Source organism: Harpia harpyja, chromosome 7, assembly GCF_026419915.1.
Source record: "Harpia harpyja isolate bHarHar1 chromosome 7, bHarHar1 primary haplotype, whole genome shotgun sequence".
In the NCBI taxonomy this organism is placed as follows: Eukaryota; Metazoa; Chordata; class Aves; order Accipitriformes; family Accipitridae; genus Harpia; species Harpia harpyja.
Genome location: NC_068946.1, coordinates 5614970 through 5632608, shown reverse-complemented (window position 1 = coordinate 5632608; position 17639 = coordinate 5614970). Strand labels below are relative to the sequence as shown.

The 17639-nt window shown below is 37.7% G+C and overlaps 1 protein-coding gene across 4 annotated transcripts in view; it reads right to left on the bottom strand.

The window, feature by feature from the left end:
- Positions 1 to 1297: 1297 nt before the first annotated feature.
- Positions 1298 to 17639, bottom strand: part of UBE4B (ubiquitination factor E4B) — a 41985-nt gene continuing 25643 nt past the window's right edge. For all 4 annotated transcript variants that reach the window (XM_052791674.1, XM_052791675.1, XM_052791678.1 and 1 more), the window contains 17 exons: positions 16954 to 17010; positions 16460 to 16576; positions 16231 to 16329; positions 15643 to 15756; positions 14431 to 14629; positions 14056 to 14194; positions 11650 to 11749; positions 10768 to 10895; positions 10297 to 10395; positions 9241 to 9476; positions 8397 to 8523; positions 7954 to 8098; positions 6760 to 6894; positions 6189 to 6380; positions 3702 to 3876; positions 3053 to 3199; positions 1298 to 2614 (listed from right to left, as the gene is read on the bottom strand). In XM_052791674.1, the coding sequence (XP_052647634.1) occupies positions 2553 to 2614; positions 3053 to 3199; positions 3702 to 3876; positions 6189 to 6380; positions 6760 to 6894; positions 7954 to 8098; positions 8397 to 8523; positions 9241 to 9476; positions 10297 to 10395; positions 10768 to 10895; positions 11650 to 11749; positions 14056 to 14194; positions 14431 to 14629; positions 15643 to 15756; positions 16231 to 16329; positions 16460 to 16576; positions 16954 to 17010 (2271 nt within the window). In that variant the 3' untranslated portion in view covers positions 1298 to 2552. The remainder of the gene's footprint in view (positions 2615 to 3052; positions 3200 to 3701; positions 3877 to 6188; positions 6381 to 6759; positions 6895 to 7953; positions 8099 to 8396; positions 8524 to 9240; positions 9477 to 10296; positions 10396 to 10767; positions 10896 to 11649; positions 11750 to 14055; positions 14195 to 14430; positions 14630 to 15642; positions 15757 to 16230; positions 16330 to 16459; positions 16577 to 16953; positions 17011 to 17639) is intronic.

Here is a 17639-nt window from a genome sequence, read left to right as displayed (position 1 = left end):
TTCATTTTAGACTTGCATTAAAAAGAGTTAGTTCCATACAGATTTTCTGGTAAAACATTTAAATTCACAACCCTCTCTGATATTAGTTATAACACTTCAAATGTAAAATATCAAGAACTATTAGAGAATAGCAGACCTCAAGCCCTGTACAGGATACACTTAAGCAACTAGCTTTTTTTAATTTAAGGATGGATTATTTCTGCTTGTGCTCTTCTCATTTTGTAAGGCTGCTCATTGTTTCCACAGCATCCTTATTCACAAAAAGTGGTGGTGTGTCTAATTTGTAATAGCTGAAGAAAATTAGAAGAAAGCATTTCTTCCATCTTTCCAACACATTCATAGTCTGTCAATAAAACTAAAAGCTATATGATGTTAACTTACAGAAAAAAGCCATAATGTGAAAGAAACCATAGCAGTTTAATCACCCTCCAGTAAAAACAAGTAATACACTGCTGAACAGTTGTCCTCCATCAAATAAAAGTATAAATTCTGGGATGTTTCTAGAGATTTTGTGCTATAACCCTTAATAATGAAGTGACAGTAGAACATGTAAGAGTTTTTCTTTATGTAGAAAATAATTACCTCTTTACTAAAAAAGAAAACACACCTTGAAAGCTATAGCTCACTGCATACCCTTATAACATGGTCAGAAACCATGATGGATTTGGATGCTGAATGACAGCTTGCAGATAAAAAGCATAGCAGACTTTGAGACTGTTCTGTGACTTTTGAAGAGGGAAGAAAAGGGGGATTTGAATTTGTGGAAGGAGTGAAAGTTAAGGAACAATAAAACCAGTCAACAAACAAGCTTCTCTGTGCCAACAGCCCATGCAGACACAAACTTCGGAATCTTCCTCCCACCCTTGGGAAAAACACACACACACACACACACTGTGGGGAGGGGCAGGGGGAACACCAACAAAACCAAACTAAACTAAAAAAAAAACAAAACCCCACACAACAAAAAACCCAAACCCACTACATCTTCACATTTTAATTTAGAATTACTTGAATATCTCAAAGGTCAGCACTGGATTATATATAACCCTACCAAAAGTTCCCCTGGAGGCTGTCACCAACTGTCATGTAGCTATGAATAGGTATGAGAGTCACCCACTTGGGAACATTCCTTAGTTTGAAGTGTTACTGGTATCTGTGTGCACAGAAATTTTTCACATATTTTACTAAGTTATCTCCAGATCCGAAATCACTATTAGCAAACCTGAACAAAGCCACCCAATCCTTTGTATTTTTTATACTTCTACTGACACACTTAAAAGGAAAGACAAAGGAAACATTTCGTGCGAGTGTGTATCATTTATTGTAGTTCAAGAGAGTCAGGAATTGAACAGAAGACACAGCGAAAAACAAATAAAAGAAAAACAACCTTTTTTCAGACTTAATTTTAAAACACTGTGGTTTCAAATCCTTTTTAAAAAGGAAATTCAAGTATCATATGCAGGGGGCAGTAATACAAAAATGTTTGTGAGTATTTTTTTTTATTTTTTTTTTAAAAATGTAATTATATATTTCCTGCACCCTTTCTGCTTTGGTAAGGCCAAGCCATGGATACAAATTGGTACGCAACATAAAAAAAATGACCCCTGCCCCAAACTGCAGCCTCCAAGAATAAAAGGATCTGCTCTCTGCAGACAAGCTCTACTGGCTCAGAACTGTCATTTAGCATATATCATATCTGCAGCATTAAAAGAACGGATTTTATTTTTTAAAAAGTCACTGAAATCCTGGTATTCCCAAGCATCTCATTCATGGCAGCTGTTTTAACATACTTCTATCTCAAGGCTTTTCAAAAATACCAGAGCATCTAAATCAACATAAAGAAAAGGGACATTTCAAAGAACAGAAATTAAAATCCATGTGTGAAATCTTTGCTTTTTTGAAATTATCCTTGTGTCTAACACCAATTAAAAACCAAATATGCAAATATGTGCAATATAAAAATACGATCCCAAGATTAACACTTTGTTGCAGGCACAGTTATCGCACAGAATATGTTCTTTTGAGGGCAGGGGAATGATTTTGATTTTCACAGGGATTTTTTTTTTTTTTTGCATTACAAAAAAAAAAAAAGACAGCAGTGCAGGTTTGATGGGTGGAAGAGGAAAAAGGGAGGGAAAGAGGAAAAAGTTACTTTAGCAGCAAAATGTCCAAGGTTCTAACCACAATCAAATTAACGGATATCTGGCTGTAAAAAATAAGGTTGAAGGGATGCTGCCCTGATCCATTCATCTTTTCTAAAATAATTCAGCTGTAAAAACTCCAAAATGTGACATACTGAAGGACAGTTTTGTAACATAAGCAACTTCCTAGCTTGTCCTCCATGTTATTGACCATCGTTATCACTTAAATATATGTACAAGAATTAAGCCGCTTTTCTCCTCGTCGACATGCTTCTGGTCACTACTGCAAGTCAGTGCCAGTGGGCGTGCTAATCCCATCAATAGCTTTCAAAGTGTATCTGCTCCACTATTACCAGAACAGCCCACGCCCTGTTCTTCCCATTGGTGTTGGCGTGCACTGCAAGGGAATTTTTAATGGTCAGCATTCTGCTTGTCTCTCATCCAGGCTTGGATTTGCTCTTTAAGTTCTGGCACTAATAGTGTAAAGAAGAGAAGAAAGAATGGTTAACTTGCAGTTAAATTACTTGGTAATACTACTGTGAAAAAGCTCCTCATGACCAATAGTGTTTTCTTTTCTAGAAACTTGATCAGGAATACCTACTACTATTTTCTTCTCTATCAAGGTATTTTCTTCACAGCTTTGAGTAAATGACTCATTTACCTACCATAATAATATCCTTTAGCCTGGTAGTTAATGAAGGCAAGGGTGTGGAGTTTATTTCCCAGAAAAAAGGAAAGCAGAAGGAATGAACTTCTCTAGGCAAGTTGAGATGAAAGAACCGTTACATCTCAGTAACAGGCCACTACGCTATCTTCTGAAAGTACGCTATCTTCTGAAAGTATGCGGAACAAACTGCACACAAATTGCGTCCCCCAGTCAACAGTTCCATTACTAACTGCTAAACAGATACCTGGTTCCAGCATATTTTCTGTCAGCGTCTGACGATTGAAAGGATCAGTGGAAGAGTTCAACAGATGCCTCAGGATGATTGACCTGTCCATAATAGTTCCAGATGGCAACCTCACAGGATCAGTCATCAGAGTGTCCATAAGTGGATCTGAGGGCACAAGTGTCTCATCATTAAAACTGAAGACAATAGCCACAAATTCTATCTGTACACAAAACCACAGTGCAGAACTGATATTCAGGGTCCCCAGTCAGGTATACTGCTGAAGTTACAGAAAATGGTTAAAATGAACGGTGGACTTTAGCCTTTATACTGCTTTTCCCTTTCTGAATTGGGTCTAAGCATTAGCTATTTTCACCCTATTTTCAGGTTTTGGGTTTTTTGTTGGTTTGTTTTTTTTTTTTTACTGTACATGTAATCAAAACATGGATAGGACTGGACAGTACAATCCCAGGGAAAAAAACAAAGAAAGAAACTCTTACCTCTCTATTTACTCTTACCTCTCTATTTACTTAACTATTTAACTGAAACAGAGCAGGATGTAAGGCTTCATAAACAATACACAGTTTCTATTAATATATACTCATATTTAGAATCAAAGTAACAAAACAAATCCCTCTTCTCCTAAAAAGTCAGTATTTAGAAAACTCACCTCTGAATTCATCCGGAGCATCACTGTAATCGATTTCTGCACGGGCATTCTTGGCAACAATTTCCTCCACTTTCTCTGCCAGCAGTTTGAATTTCTCTATTGCTATGGTTGACTTGATTCCAGCCTTTTTCATCTTTGAGATAACCTCCTCAAAGAGCTCTTTACTGTAGGACCTCTACAAGCAAAGCATAAAGGATAACTTTGCTGAGTTGCAGTATCCCTAACATGCCATAAAAATTCTAAAGATCTTTTAATGCATTTTTAAAACTTCAGAAGAAAGGATCAATGAAACCTCAACATTATGCCAAACATAAAAGTAGTATGTAGATTACATTTCATCTAGCACCAAAATGTTGACTTTGGGGTAGACCTGTGCTTTTTTTAGCAGTCATCACTACTGTAGAACTGTTCAGAACAAAACAAAACAAAAGGCAACATCACCTAATCAAAATGAATAAGACACTCAGAGAGGCTGACTATAATTATGATTGTTCCTTAGACAAAACATCTGTCTTGCTGCTCCTGTCTGTATTCTTGTTCTCACAAGTCTTGGCTGAAAAAACAGTACAAAATGAAGTTTTTTTGATTTCTTAACTTCTCTGATAATGTGCAAGGCAGTACTGGCAAAGAAGTGATTCCTTCTCCTAACCAAAACAGAAACAAACAAAAAACCCATCCCATGATGTTGCAAAAATAGTAAGGCAACTCAGAGGGAGCTAATACTTGCTGGAAACTTGCCAACCAGTGCAGTAAGAACTGTACAGCTACAGAGTACAACATTCAGAGAGACCAAATGTATATCGTATAGTTTCAACTGAAACAAGCATTGCTTTCATGTAAAAAAATAAAGTTAGGCAAAGACTTTTGAAAGCTGCTTATGTTCTGAAGACACCATTTTCTTTTAAGTTCACAAAGCCATGTTTTGATATAAGCCTTTTAATAAAAATTGTTATTTACACTGCAGCGCAAGGTTGAATTAAATGACAGAACAAAACACACTAAGTCTCACAGATTTCTGTTTTCCTTGGGGATTTTAAAATGTTCAACACAGCCCTACTTCTTTCATCTACGCTACATCGCACCAAGAAATACCATTCACTACTTAGGACACACAGTGCCCACCCAAACTCCTTTCTAGTCCACAGAAGAGAACAGAACTATGGCAATATGCCCAGGGCTTTATAAACGTTTTCAGATTCCTTCAAATACGTGCCAGGATTAGCAAATGGGAGATGTATCAAAATGCTTTAGAGAGACCCTGCCATGATCAAGCAACTTTTTGTTTGTTTTGTTTTGTTTTTTTCTTCTAATACCAGTAGCCATTAACCAACTGTGCATTTCCTTGGTGTTTCTTTCCTGTCATTGACAGTTTCCAAGATACTAGTCACCCCCCCCGCTTTTTTTTTATGAAGGGCCACTTTGTTAATTAAGCTTCATTCCAGTTCCCACACCAGCAGGCTTCTTTCTTTTTTAATCCCTATGTCATTGCTGTGCATTTTGCTGTGGCTAGCATCGATGAATGAAAGATGCATAACATTCTCACTTTAATATATACTGAACAGCATAAAAAAAACCCACTACATGCTCATTATACACATGCAAATGCATAAGGTCTGTTTCAGAAGTGTTACTGATATTATCTGCAATTATCAGAACTTAAATAATTACAGAAGAAAGATCATGAGTTACTCTGATACCTCTGCTTCACTAGACATGCAAATACAGCTTCATGCATTGTAAACCAGCTTCCACTAGAATTTCAAGCAGCCATTGAGAATATTTTTGAAAACATTTTGAAAACTGTATTGCAAGAGACAGGCATGGAGAGATGCGATTCAATAGTCTGAGAACTTTACAAGAACACAGAGATGAGCGATAGCTTATCTACCTTAAGAATTAACATTCTGCTCTGAAGACTACCATGAGGAATTCAAAGGTGTCTTTAATTGTCTCACATATGCTGTGTTCTGTCAGTTTATTACACAGCCATTTAATAAAGTGATACAAAAGGGAAAAAAATTTGGAAACTGTTAGTCTAGAGAATGAATTTTGGATTGTTAAATGAGGTTCTTATTCTCAGTCCCAGCTCTGCCTGTTCCATGTGTTCTTGATGAGGAAGCAGGGAGGGAGTCAAAACTCTTCAGTTTTCCCACTTAGAAAATTAGGACAAAGTACTTATGCTAATTTACAATGAGGCTGTAAGCTAATAAGCAACTAATGCTCAGGAAAATTCCTATGTGTGTGAAGTGCTATAGATACTTATGTGTGTCCATAGGTTTGCAAAACACTTTCAAAATATACCCATCTATAAAGGCCAGACAGAATATGAACAGAGATGATCTGCTGAAAGAAAACAAATTGCAAGCATATATGACGGAAACTGGGTGGCAGTATACAAGCAAGATGAAACTCTTCTAGAGTATTCTGCAAAGTCCTGTTTGTCCGCAGTGCTTTCGTGCTTCCCCCTCTCATCTTTTTGGAGCTCACCTGATCATCAGCAATTGCTTTAGCAAAGCGAGCACAATCTAGCTGTAGATAGATGTCAGTCAGTTGGTCCAACAGCTTCTTTGGTTCAAACCCATATTTCTCAGGGTTTTCAACTTTCAGGTCACGGCACTTGGGGCCACACAGTTGCTGTAAGTTAAAGTTCAACATAGCAGCCAATCGCGGTCCAAGTTCCTAAAAGACCAAAGTAAAACCCAGATTACAGCATGAAGGCAGTGATAAAGAAGATTACCACTAGATTTGCATACAACAAGATCAGGAACTAATAAAATTATCATTTTGTAGACTCACAGGAAGTGTCTTTTCTTCATGCATGCTTTCCATTAAAAAAAAAAAAAAAATGCAAACAGCTTCTGTCTCGAAGGATCACACCATCTCAGTGACTCAGGTAATGCACTTAACATCAAATAACTTCAACAGCAATTAGATTTCAATGAGTTGGAAAAAGGGGAGGAGAATGGAGACAACGGGCTACCAAACATTTCCAGGTTATTGTCCAACAGCAGAGATGTTAAAGAAGCTAGAAACCAAGTTAAATCTGAGCAGGACTTACAGGTCTGAGAAAAGGCTTTTGAACCTGCTTGGTAAGGATATGGAACATATCAACAGTTTCTGTTGCCAGGGCAAGATATGAACGAGACACACGCTCATCCTGAGCTAGCTGTGATTGCCGAGCCTGTTGCTGATCCTAGAAAATAAACATTCAGTGGTTAGAAGTCCAGAGAATTTCCTACATCATCACCCATCAAAACCTTAACAGCCATAATGCTAACATGATCTAGACAGACAACAGACTGCAGTTCAAATCCAGATGTGACATTTTTTAATTTAAGGTACAGCTCACTTTTACTACCCAATACTAAAGTCTGCACCAATTTTCCAGAATTCTGCAACACTAAAAAAGGAATGCAAATGGTATCACAAGACTCCACGGTTATTGAGTCTGTTTACATCCTGTAACTGCTCCTCACAGCTGCAGAACTGGGTTATGCCTCCTTTCCATCCAAATGCCAATACTTCAAAACCAGCTTGGGATCCAAGAGTCAAGTGAGGTTCTCTCTAATTTATGTGCCAACATAATTAATAAACACTCCACACTGGAACAATCTGTGGGTGATGTACCAGCTCATTTTGTCACTACAGTAATGGGTTTACCTTGCTAGTAGGTACAAACAGGAAGAAAGGCTTCAGAAGAACAAACCAGAATAAGTTCAACAAACAAGATTTTTATAGCTTTCAAACTTTTTTTTTCTTTAAATTAAGAACCTTAAAATAGAAATACCTGACATTGGTGGGTCAACACAGACAATTATTGTTTAATCAGGCTAACGTCTGAGATATAGGACTCTAATTGCCTGCATTGAATTTACCCAGAATCAATGCATTAACAAAATAAAAGCTTCTATCCCTTGAAGTCAATTCAACTGGCAAGCATCTTCGAAAACCTCCTTCAAGAAGGTTAAAGTTGCAGTTTCTCCACTTAGAATTAAGTGCACAGTAATTTAGAACTTTATACTATTTCCACTTCACACACCACTCCTTGCCAGCCACAACATAACTACGCAGAATGATGGATTTTGCAGAATGTCATCCAGAGTGACCACGGCCATACCAGCAGCAAGAAAAAGCATTGAGAACTGCTTCTCACAAGCAGTTGTTTGGTGCTGCCCCTTATTAAAAAGGTTTTTTTAATGGTCTTGTATTAAAAAATTAAGTAAAGGGCACTTTGAAAAACAGCTCTGTTCACCCTGGGCAGCAGGTCCCACTGTTCTTTATTCTTCATCTCCTCTTGCACTTCATGGATACGTTTTAGGGACTCCAGACTCTCATCCAGCAAGAAAGTTGTGTCATTTATCAGCATGTTGATGTAGCGAACAAACTGCTTCCCAGAGCTGAAAACATTGAAACACAGTTATCACAGCAGAGTAGATGGGTGTGCAGACCAGACTGCAACCCCAGCAACACTCCTTCTGCACTGTATATTTCGAATAATGATCCCATTCCCCAAGCCAAGCTGATTGTGGTGTCCAGAGCTCAGTTTAGAAACACTGCAGTTCTACTGGAAGGGGTTGCCATTTAAAATACAATGGAAAGCAGCATTGCCCATTCCCAATGGTAATGACTTCCTCAGGTCACTGCCTGAGCAGCTTGCATGACAGTAAGCAGTATTATACACAATTTCTTACTCACTTGAACTCTTCCATAAATGTACCATGGTGAGCTATATTCTGCCAGAGGCTTTTGAAAATGGTGCTGATGTGGTAGCGGATCGTAAACTTGTCATAGAATTCACTAGTGGCTCCAGTATGTTCAACATCTGAAAAAGAAAACAGATCCCAGAACTGAAATCAAAACTCCTTCCCCTCCAGAATTCACCTGCAACACACTACTCTCTCCCCTACTGTCCCCAATGTGTTGAGCTTCAAGCGCCAAGCTTTAAGAGATGAAATTCAATTCCCATTCAGAAGTCTCCATATTAATCCCCAGTAAAAGACAAAGCACTGTCCATTTTCTAATCCAGAACCAACCTAATTTCTGAAGAAAAACCCTCAGAAAACAAAACTTTATTCTATTCAACTCTACTCTGCTTTGTCCCAGTCTAAAATTTCACTAAGAAAACTCTGGGAACACTGCAAAAATAGTTGTTTCTATGGGTGCAAAACCCTTCTGAAGCATCCAGATCTACAGGACTAGCAAAACTACAGTCAGTACTTTTAAAACCCTAATACTGCCTTACAAAGCAAACAAAAACCTTCCAGTTTGTAATCTAAACACCACAAAAACAATTGTCACATCAATCTACAGTGGTAGAGTTGTCAGTGCACAGCAGCTTGTGGAAGGACTAGAATTCTCAAGGTTCCATCTAATGCTGTTTCCCATGATTCCTGAGCAACAAAGCCTCATCTTTACAACAGACCCAAGATCTACCTGTTTTGGGGGGGTTTGTTTTAAAAGGTTACAACTAATGCAACTTTTTGCCTTGTAATACTCATTGCTTACTGTACACTCAGTGAACTATAGATGAAGCACTTACCTGTGTAAAACTTCATCAAGGAGGGCACTAACAATTTAGTAGAGAGAGGATGATTCTCAATCATTTCAAAGAACTTTTGTGTCCGGGGCTGAACAGCTGGATTTGTCATGAACATCACTTCCACCAGCTTGGCTACTAAATAAGGATTTCGGATGTAGTTCTGGTTGCACAGCATCACAACAAGGAACATCACTATGTCCTGAGTACAGGGCTCATAAAGCACCTGAGGAGCATATCTGAAAAGAGGGAGATAAGGAAAACAACATGAAAAACCCCAGCCCCGTATTGTCTACAGAAGATTTATCATATACATCAAGTAAGTTCAGATCACTCAGTAGCAACTGCAAAAGTTTAGTCATTTTATCATAATTTCTCATCTTTCTCTACAGCAACTGATTCTTACTCTTCCAAAAGATCTTCCCAGCTGTTCACTGGAAGCTGAATTTTAGCCTGAAACACTATCATATTCTTTTGTTGTGCATAATAGCAAATTTACTATGAAGTACAACAGCACCTCAGGAAGGCAAAAGCAAACATTGCCTCATAATACAACCAGCAAAGCCTGAATTGGAAGGCATGTTTTCAGGAAAAAAGTGACCAGCTTCAGAACTCCAGGATTACATCTAAGCTATTTATTCATGCCTGTCTAAACTGCTAAAACTACACAAATGCATTTTTTTCCCAGCAAATTTATAAATGGGGGAATTTTCTACTTAAGCTATGACTTTTTAAAAATATTATTGTAGTGATGATTTCACATATCATGAGATCAAAAGGTCTCACTCCAAACCATAAAAAAAAAATTACTGGGGGGAGAGAACCAAAAACCCTTCAGGTTTCTTACGAGAAAAACTTAGGTTAGAAGGGACTCTGGAGCTCATCTAGGCACTGTATCTGCAGCAATGCCTGCCAATGCCATAATCTTATGGACATTGTTAAAAAAACAGAACTACAGAATAGCTAGGAAACTACTTTCACACCCTAAATTTATGTGCGCACCACCTGTTACAGGGGTAAATGGTAGTACAAATTTCCTTTAGATATAACTTTACTTACTGTACAATAAAAAATAAAAATTCAGCAACATCTTCCACGTAAAACTCTGGCAATGCTGCAAATACCTTCGGAACTTCAGGAGTTAAAGGCAATTTTATGCTGTAGAATAAAAGAGACAACAAGCGGGACAGTAAAATAGCAGGGTTAAGTAGAAAGCGTCACCAGCTCTCTTATGGAATTCCCCTACGGGAACACTTTACAAGAGTGCTGAAACTGACTTTTTAAAAATCCATGTCAATACTTCAAGTGTACTAAACACACCCAAGGGTTGCTTCCCCCCCAACTGAACCTTAAACTATAAACAAGACATATATTCCAGGCAAGAATATATGTCACTGACAAAGTAACAATCACAAAAGAATGCAAACACTGTAAAAAAAAAAAAATTCTAGAACTGCTATATTCAGTAAACAATCTAACATGATCTGAAATATCTTTGATACAATTTACGCGGATAATCCTGACACTCACTTGGGATAGGCAGGGTCAAGAATGCGAAGCATCAGCTGAATCACCATGCCATAGAAATTCAGACATCTCCTGAGAAAGTTTTCGTCCAGCAAACCAGCATCTGCACAAGCCTTGCACCTCACCAGTTTCTGCAGAATATGCATACAAAAACTAATCCAGGGCAAGACAACGTAAAAGGCAGGCCAAGCTTATCCAAGCTAATCAATATATCTGTGAATTATGACAATTATACAATGGTCTCTTCTTAAAATATGCTCTTATTTGAAGAAAACAGGGCACTTAAGCCCCAACATATCAAGAAAAACACACACATAATTCAGAGTTGCAGGGACAGAGAAGCCTTTTACAAGCTTTACGGGAAAAATGGAAGAAATAACAGAGGTATCAAAGTGGGAAAATGTGCAATTAAAGTCATTTTGGTGATACAGCTTAGAACATTTATGTCAATTTATACTAGGAAGACCTAAGCAGGACTGACCTTCCAAAGAGATGACCCCAGCATACTCATCTTTGCAAGAATTCTACATGAGATTAGGGACTCGAGAGTTCCAATTCCATCTTGGGCATGGACTGTGCACACACAACTACCCCTGAACAAATCACAATCCCCTTGCTTGTTCTCTCTCCAATAAAAATAGTATTTTCTTCTTTCTGCAGAATACTGCTTAAGTTAATCTTGATGTTACTTTGAATTTTAAATTCACTGTTAACGGTATATTGTATCATGACCACCACCTAGTGCAGTAGTCACATGGTTCATAGATCAAAACCACGGTTTTCAAGAAGCATCAGTGGGAAGTTGCATTTAAACATTAGGACACAAAATAAACAGACATACAGGTTGACAAAGGCATTTAGTTAGTAACTGAATCACTTACAAACCTTAAGCTGTGTCTTGCAACGTTTCAGCATTTCTCGATGCCTGGTAGCCAGAGGAGAATCCTTCCATTGACTTTCATTGTTTTTCAAATCTTCAACAGTCCTAAAAACCATATGCAACAATTGGTTATCACGACAGAGGGGATATGTACTGCCATCTATAAGGCATTTAACCTACTTATCTGCAAAATACTGAGGAAATAGAGAAAAAAAGTGGGGAAAAATCTAATAATTTTCCTAGAAGTTACCCATCATCATAACAAGAAAAAAAAATTGCTTTTGTAAATGCAGACTGAACATCTGCACAGTGTGCATTCAAACTACATACACTAGCTCCAACATACATGCCTGTCAGACAAATCTGAACAGTACCAAAAAAAAAAAAAGGGATGAAACGCAGAAGGGATCTATCCTGCCTGACAAACTAATTTTATCCACTGTATTAAAAAAAAAAAAAAAAAAAGTATTTGCCTTTTTTCTTTTTCACACTGAAGTCTACAGTCACTCTAAAGAAAGCTTAAAAGGGTGTCATTAAAATTAGCCCCAAAATTAACCCCAACACAAAGGAGGGCTGGTCCTGGTCCACTTAAAAACAAGATATTTAGACATCTCATCTGTTAATATGAGAAAGGAAAATGGAAAACAAAATCAGCTAAGGAAAAAAACTGTGGCTAACAGCAGGACTTGTTATGAACAACTTCCCTCTCCCAAGAAAGGTACAAGTCTGCATCCTGTGTACCTTCCCACTTTCTACTGTTGTAAATGATTTTTTGCAGTTTTGTTCTACCCTTCTCATGCTCCACTCCCTCTAAAATTCAGGTTTGCAGAGGAGTATAATACATGAATAGTCTATAGTCTCCCTGTCAGCATAAGGACCAGTAAATCAAGATGATTGACATTACCTCCCCTCCCTTACTCATCTTCTCACTCTACCCCACAGAATAGAGAACTTAAGTGTACATTACACACACCATTTACATTAAAAAAATCCTACGCATTCCCATATCTTAATCTTTAGGAAGGGCAGCTAATTAGAACAAAACTCAATACACTGAACTATATGAACATGGTCCCTTTTCATCCCTCCTCCAAACGCAAATTCTTTTCCACATCAATCTCTGCCTACAGCTGAAAAATATCCAGTGTAATTTCTTTATTAACAACATCTAATTACGTTGCCCAGTGCTGCAAGCAACTAAGCAATTCACGGAAAATGCTGAACACTAAGCTGCTATTGATGTCAGTAGAAGCCAAGAGCTCTTCACTCTGCACCGTTAGATGGAGATTGCTGCATAAGCAACTCCTTCACAGCAATTCTAAATAAGGGAAAAGCAGCAATTCCTTTTTCCAGCCAAATGTATGGCTTATTTACAAGTAATCCACAGGCTGTTTATATGAAAATACTTTTTTCTTTAAGATATACTGACTTCTACTCCACGCTCTGCAGCTTCCCAGGTTCTTGGCCTGCACATGCTTTAAAAACTAAAAATGAAATCACTACAAACGCAGTCCAAAAATCCTGTAATGAACTCATGGTATTACTGCCAAGGAACATTTACCAAAACGCAGTGAGTGCAATTATAAACAATGGAAAATACTGATGATACAGAAATCTGTCCTAATTTTAACAGAGTATTCTTAGAGGTTTAGCAACTATAAAAGTCTATTTGAATTTATGCCAAGAGAAATGGAAAACAGCAGTATCTTCAAGTCAACAACATAACTTTTATTTATAATTTTTAGAATAGTAAACCACATGCTGAATTACACGTACATCAACAATATTAAGAGTTTACTGCTGAAGGCTTTCGTCCCCGTGCCCCGAGAGTAAGACAAGTTATCCCACCTCAGAAGTCAAGGCAAAAAAGCTAAGTTTCTTCTGGGACATACAAAACAGCTTAGGCACAACTAACAAGATCTTGTTTCTGAAATCACAAGTCATCTACAATGACTTGATTATCAGACACGTAACTTTATATGCACTCCTGCAGCTATGTCAAAGAGCCCGGGGCACTGATGCCCACACACCATCAACCACACCACAGATTAAGTTATAATAACAGTGTTAAGTAATGTCATGAATCCTAAAATGCTCTGAAGATAATTCAATTATCTTTTAAATAGAATGGTCTTCTCACCAATTTGAGCTGCCTTGTGTAACCAATATCCTCCATCCCACTATTATCTGAAATCCTCATTCAAGCCACAGTCCCTCAACATCAAAAATCCAGAAGGGCCAAAAGCAGCAGGTTAACAAACAGTTAAAGACGATCTTTACTCAGTAACAGTTTTACCCAAATTGTCACTCTAATCTCCATTAAGTTTATTGGACTTGCCATCATGGTGAGAAGAGGACATTGCTAGGATCCTAGGACTCTCAGATGCACTAGATAATTAACAACTTCTAACCTGTTGAGTTCCCTGATGGCACGCAGTCTACGTATGTACCGACGGCAGCTTGGCAGGATTGAGAGATGATGGGCATGCAGGGTTAGGAAGAAACATTCTGTTGGGAATTTCGGCTCAGAAAACGGAGACGGATCCCTGTCTAGAAAACAAACAAACAAAAAAGCAGTATAGGTGATTAAATTAAAAACGAACTGCCTTACCTAGGGGTGAGACCTTGAAGTCAACTTTCTTTAAAAGAATAAGAGCGGACAGCAACAAAAGAAAGCATATAGGAACAGGGAAATTATTTGCTGGAATCAAGTACTTCCATGTATCTCCAGTATCAAAAACACAAGGCATAGTAAATGCTTAACGTATCTCAATAAGAATACTCACAAAGTTCAGCAATCCAGGCTGTAACATCCTCCATTGTTGCTTTCACTCTTGTCTCATCTGTTGGAAGGTCAATACGACACCTGGGATGAAATATGTACATGGGATCAACCGTTTCCAGCTTTATCTTCGTACTAAGTTGCTGTAGTACCCATAAGAAGTTGAGCATAAAGCCATCTGTAGATACCAAACGATCATCTGTCTGTGGGGTAAGAAAGTAAGTAGTTGAAGACATAAGCTTAGAATAACAAGAGTATTTTCTGCTGCTTTAACAGTATTCAACATAAATGAATTACGCAAGTTCAAGAAGAGGGAGAAATGATGAAGAACGCAGATCTGTAAGGAGACCTTTGTGATAACAGGAAGGTCACTAGCTTACATATTATCTTTCTTTATGGTTCGAGCAGCCATTCTCAAGAACGTTAAACAAACATATAAAAAGAAGTAGAAGACAACCTAAGAAATTAAAAGGTCTTAAAAGGACCTATTTCAAGAATGGCTTGCCACAGATATAGACAGCAACAGAAGAGTTTCAAATAGTCGCTGAGCTTCAATTCATAACTTTTATCTTAAGCGTAAAGTTTCTATTACTTCTTCACTGGAATTTCACAGAAATAGTCCTAGTAATGGTTCCAAATGTTTGCTTTTGAAAAGAGGACTTGAAGACAACAATGATGCAAACTTCAGTTGTTCAGGATTCATGCACAGATTTTATCACAGGAAATGAGTGCAATGCATTAATTAAACAATGGCAAAATAACATCCCTGTTGTTTCACTGGAACCGTGCCCGTTCATATCTGCATTACTTCTTCTACAGAAACCACACAAACAAAGCCTAGCAACCTACCAGCTGGGAAATAAGTTTTTAAAACATAGCCAATTAGAATGAAGCCCCCATAGATGGGGCATGGGGCAGGGGGAGGGCAGTACAAAGCTTTAAACATCTAATATAGAATCCCTGTTAATGAAGCGACATGCGAGTCCTAAGAGAGGAAGTAACATAAACTGATTAAATAGGTAAAACAGAATAATTTCAGAAATGGGAAATGTATTGAAAGAGATAAAGACTTATGACAGGGCTTCTTGCCTGTTGTAGTAGGCATTCAAAATTCTTTTGTCCTCCATTCAAGAGCCACCATTGCATGAGCCACCTAGTGCTATTTGTGCATTGACTAGGTCCACAAATCACAGGAAGAGCATTCCCCTTTATTTACCTGCATTTGTGCCTTTTTCATGTTGGCATTGACAATAGCTGCCATGTAATTGAGAGCTGCTTCTCGAGTTTCACCATTCAGTAATATACTATGTAGAATCTTGAACAGCTCTTGCTGGAATTTCAAGTAAACATTCTGTCAGGTTGCACATACTTCTCAACATCACATTCCTGCTTTCTGTTGGTCCATATTTCTGTTCTACAAATTCCACAAAGCTAACTACAACTTCTATTATGGTCTTATTGTCAACTTTATATGCATATATTAGTTATGACATCAGTTACAGAAAAGATATATGTACAAGACTAGTTCAACACACACACTACTAATACAGTATGTATTTTTTTACTCATCCTTTAACATGAATTATAATCCATGACTAACTGTTCTATTTTCTGAATTGGCTTACAGCCTTAGAGAAATATTTGTAGCACTCAAATTTTTTTTTTTTCCTAATCCCCTTCACCCATATCCTAACAGATTTGTTGTTTAACACAGAAGCTAGATTTTTTTAGATTGCATTCTTCATCTATATCAAGACCAAAAAACCCACAATGTTTTGTTTGTTTTTAACATGTGAACACTTACCCTTGCTAATTCCAGGTAATGTTGCAAAGACTGGCTAACAACCCGGGTGTTTTCAAGAGTAATGGCAGGCCCTGAGAAGTACTTTTCAACTACTTTGCTCTGAAAGTAGAACAAATATTGGCAAATGTATCAAACATATTGGGGAGAGGAAAAAAAACAACACAAAAACAAAAAAACCCAAACAAAACCCCCCACCATGCTACTATCAACATCCTTCTGTAACACTTACATCATCTTCAGCAAAGACAGAGAGACTGAAGAAGGCTCCAAGATAGGAAAGTCTTTGCAGCTCTCTTCCTGCACCTGTGCTTAAAGATTTAGGCAACCACAAGGGCAAAGAGACAACCTAGAAAACAGGAGAAATAGCAAGTTAACCAAAGCTGCCATGTCAGCCATACTACTTTAGCTGCCCCATCACCTTTCAGTGTTTGCCACATGCCCTTGATTCTTCAACATTCAGTCATGCTGACAGCTAGATGGAAACATCTCAGTATTTCAGCAATCAAAGCAAGTCCTGTTTGTCCTTGTTTTTCTAAATTCTCAGGGAAAAAGCCTCGCTTTACCACTTCACTTTAAACTATTGTTTAGCATGAGATACTACAGTAGCCCCTGTTTAGAGTTCTGAAGAACATTATCAATGTGGATCATATGATACCAACGAAAAAATAAGTTACGTGGTCCTTCTAACTTGAAAAGAAAAAAAACCGGCCTGGATATACTTACCAAACTGCACATAGGGTGTGTTTTCCCAAACTTGATTTCACAAAGTTCACATAGTGCCTATAAAGAAATCCCAAGAAAAATTACTTCTGTGTGTAATTCTTAACCTGTCTGCAAATAACAAGCTTAACATGGTAAACTGCTGAAAGAGCCAAACCTTCTTCCCTTCATCAGTGGAAAAATGTCCATCTTCGACAATGGTGAAGAGGTCCAAAAAGAGCTAGATCACACCCTGCTTCCATTTTAGCTTTTACGTCTGTTCCAAGTTGACTCAAAAAAGCTAACGTCTCACAGGATAATAAATTATTGCACTTATTTAAAAAATTAGCTGTGCAAATTGTTTATTTGTTCAGAACATAACAATGCCTTTGCTGGACTCCTGAACTGCCACATAAAAGTCAGAAACAATAATAAATAGAGCAATTGTTCTATACATACACCAAGGCCTTTGTCTTTTGAATCAGAGTGGAAAAATGTCAGATGAACACAGAAGCCAGAAACAAAGAATCCTATCCAAGATCTCTAACTCACTGTCAACTGCAGCACAGAAAAAAGAAAGCAGTTATAGCAGACGATTCTGAAAACACAAAAATACTGTAGGCTTTCACATATGCCGCTTCTCCTGTATTATTCGTTCTCATTCTTCAATTACACTATAGCTAGTAACTACTATTCCATGCTTTTGTTGC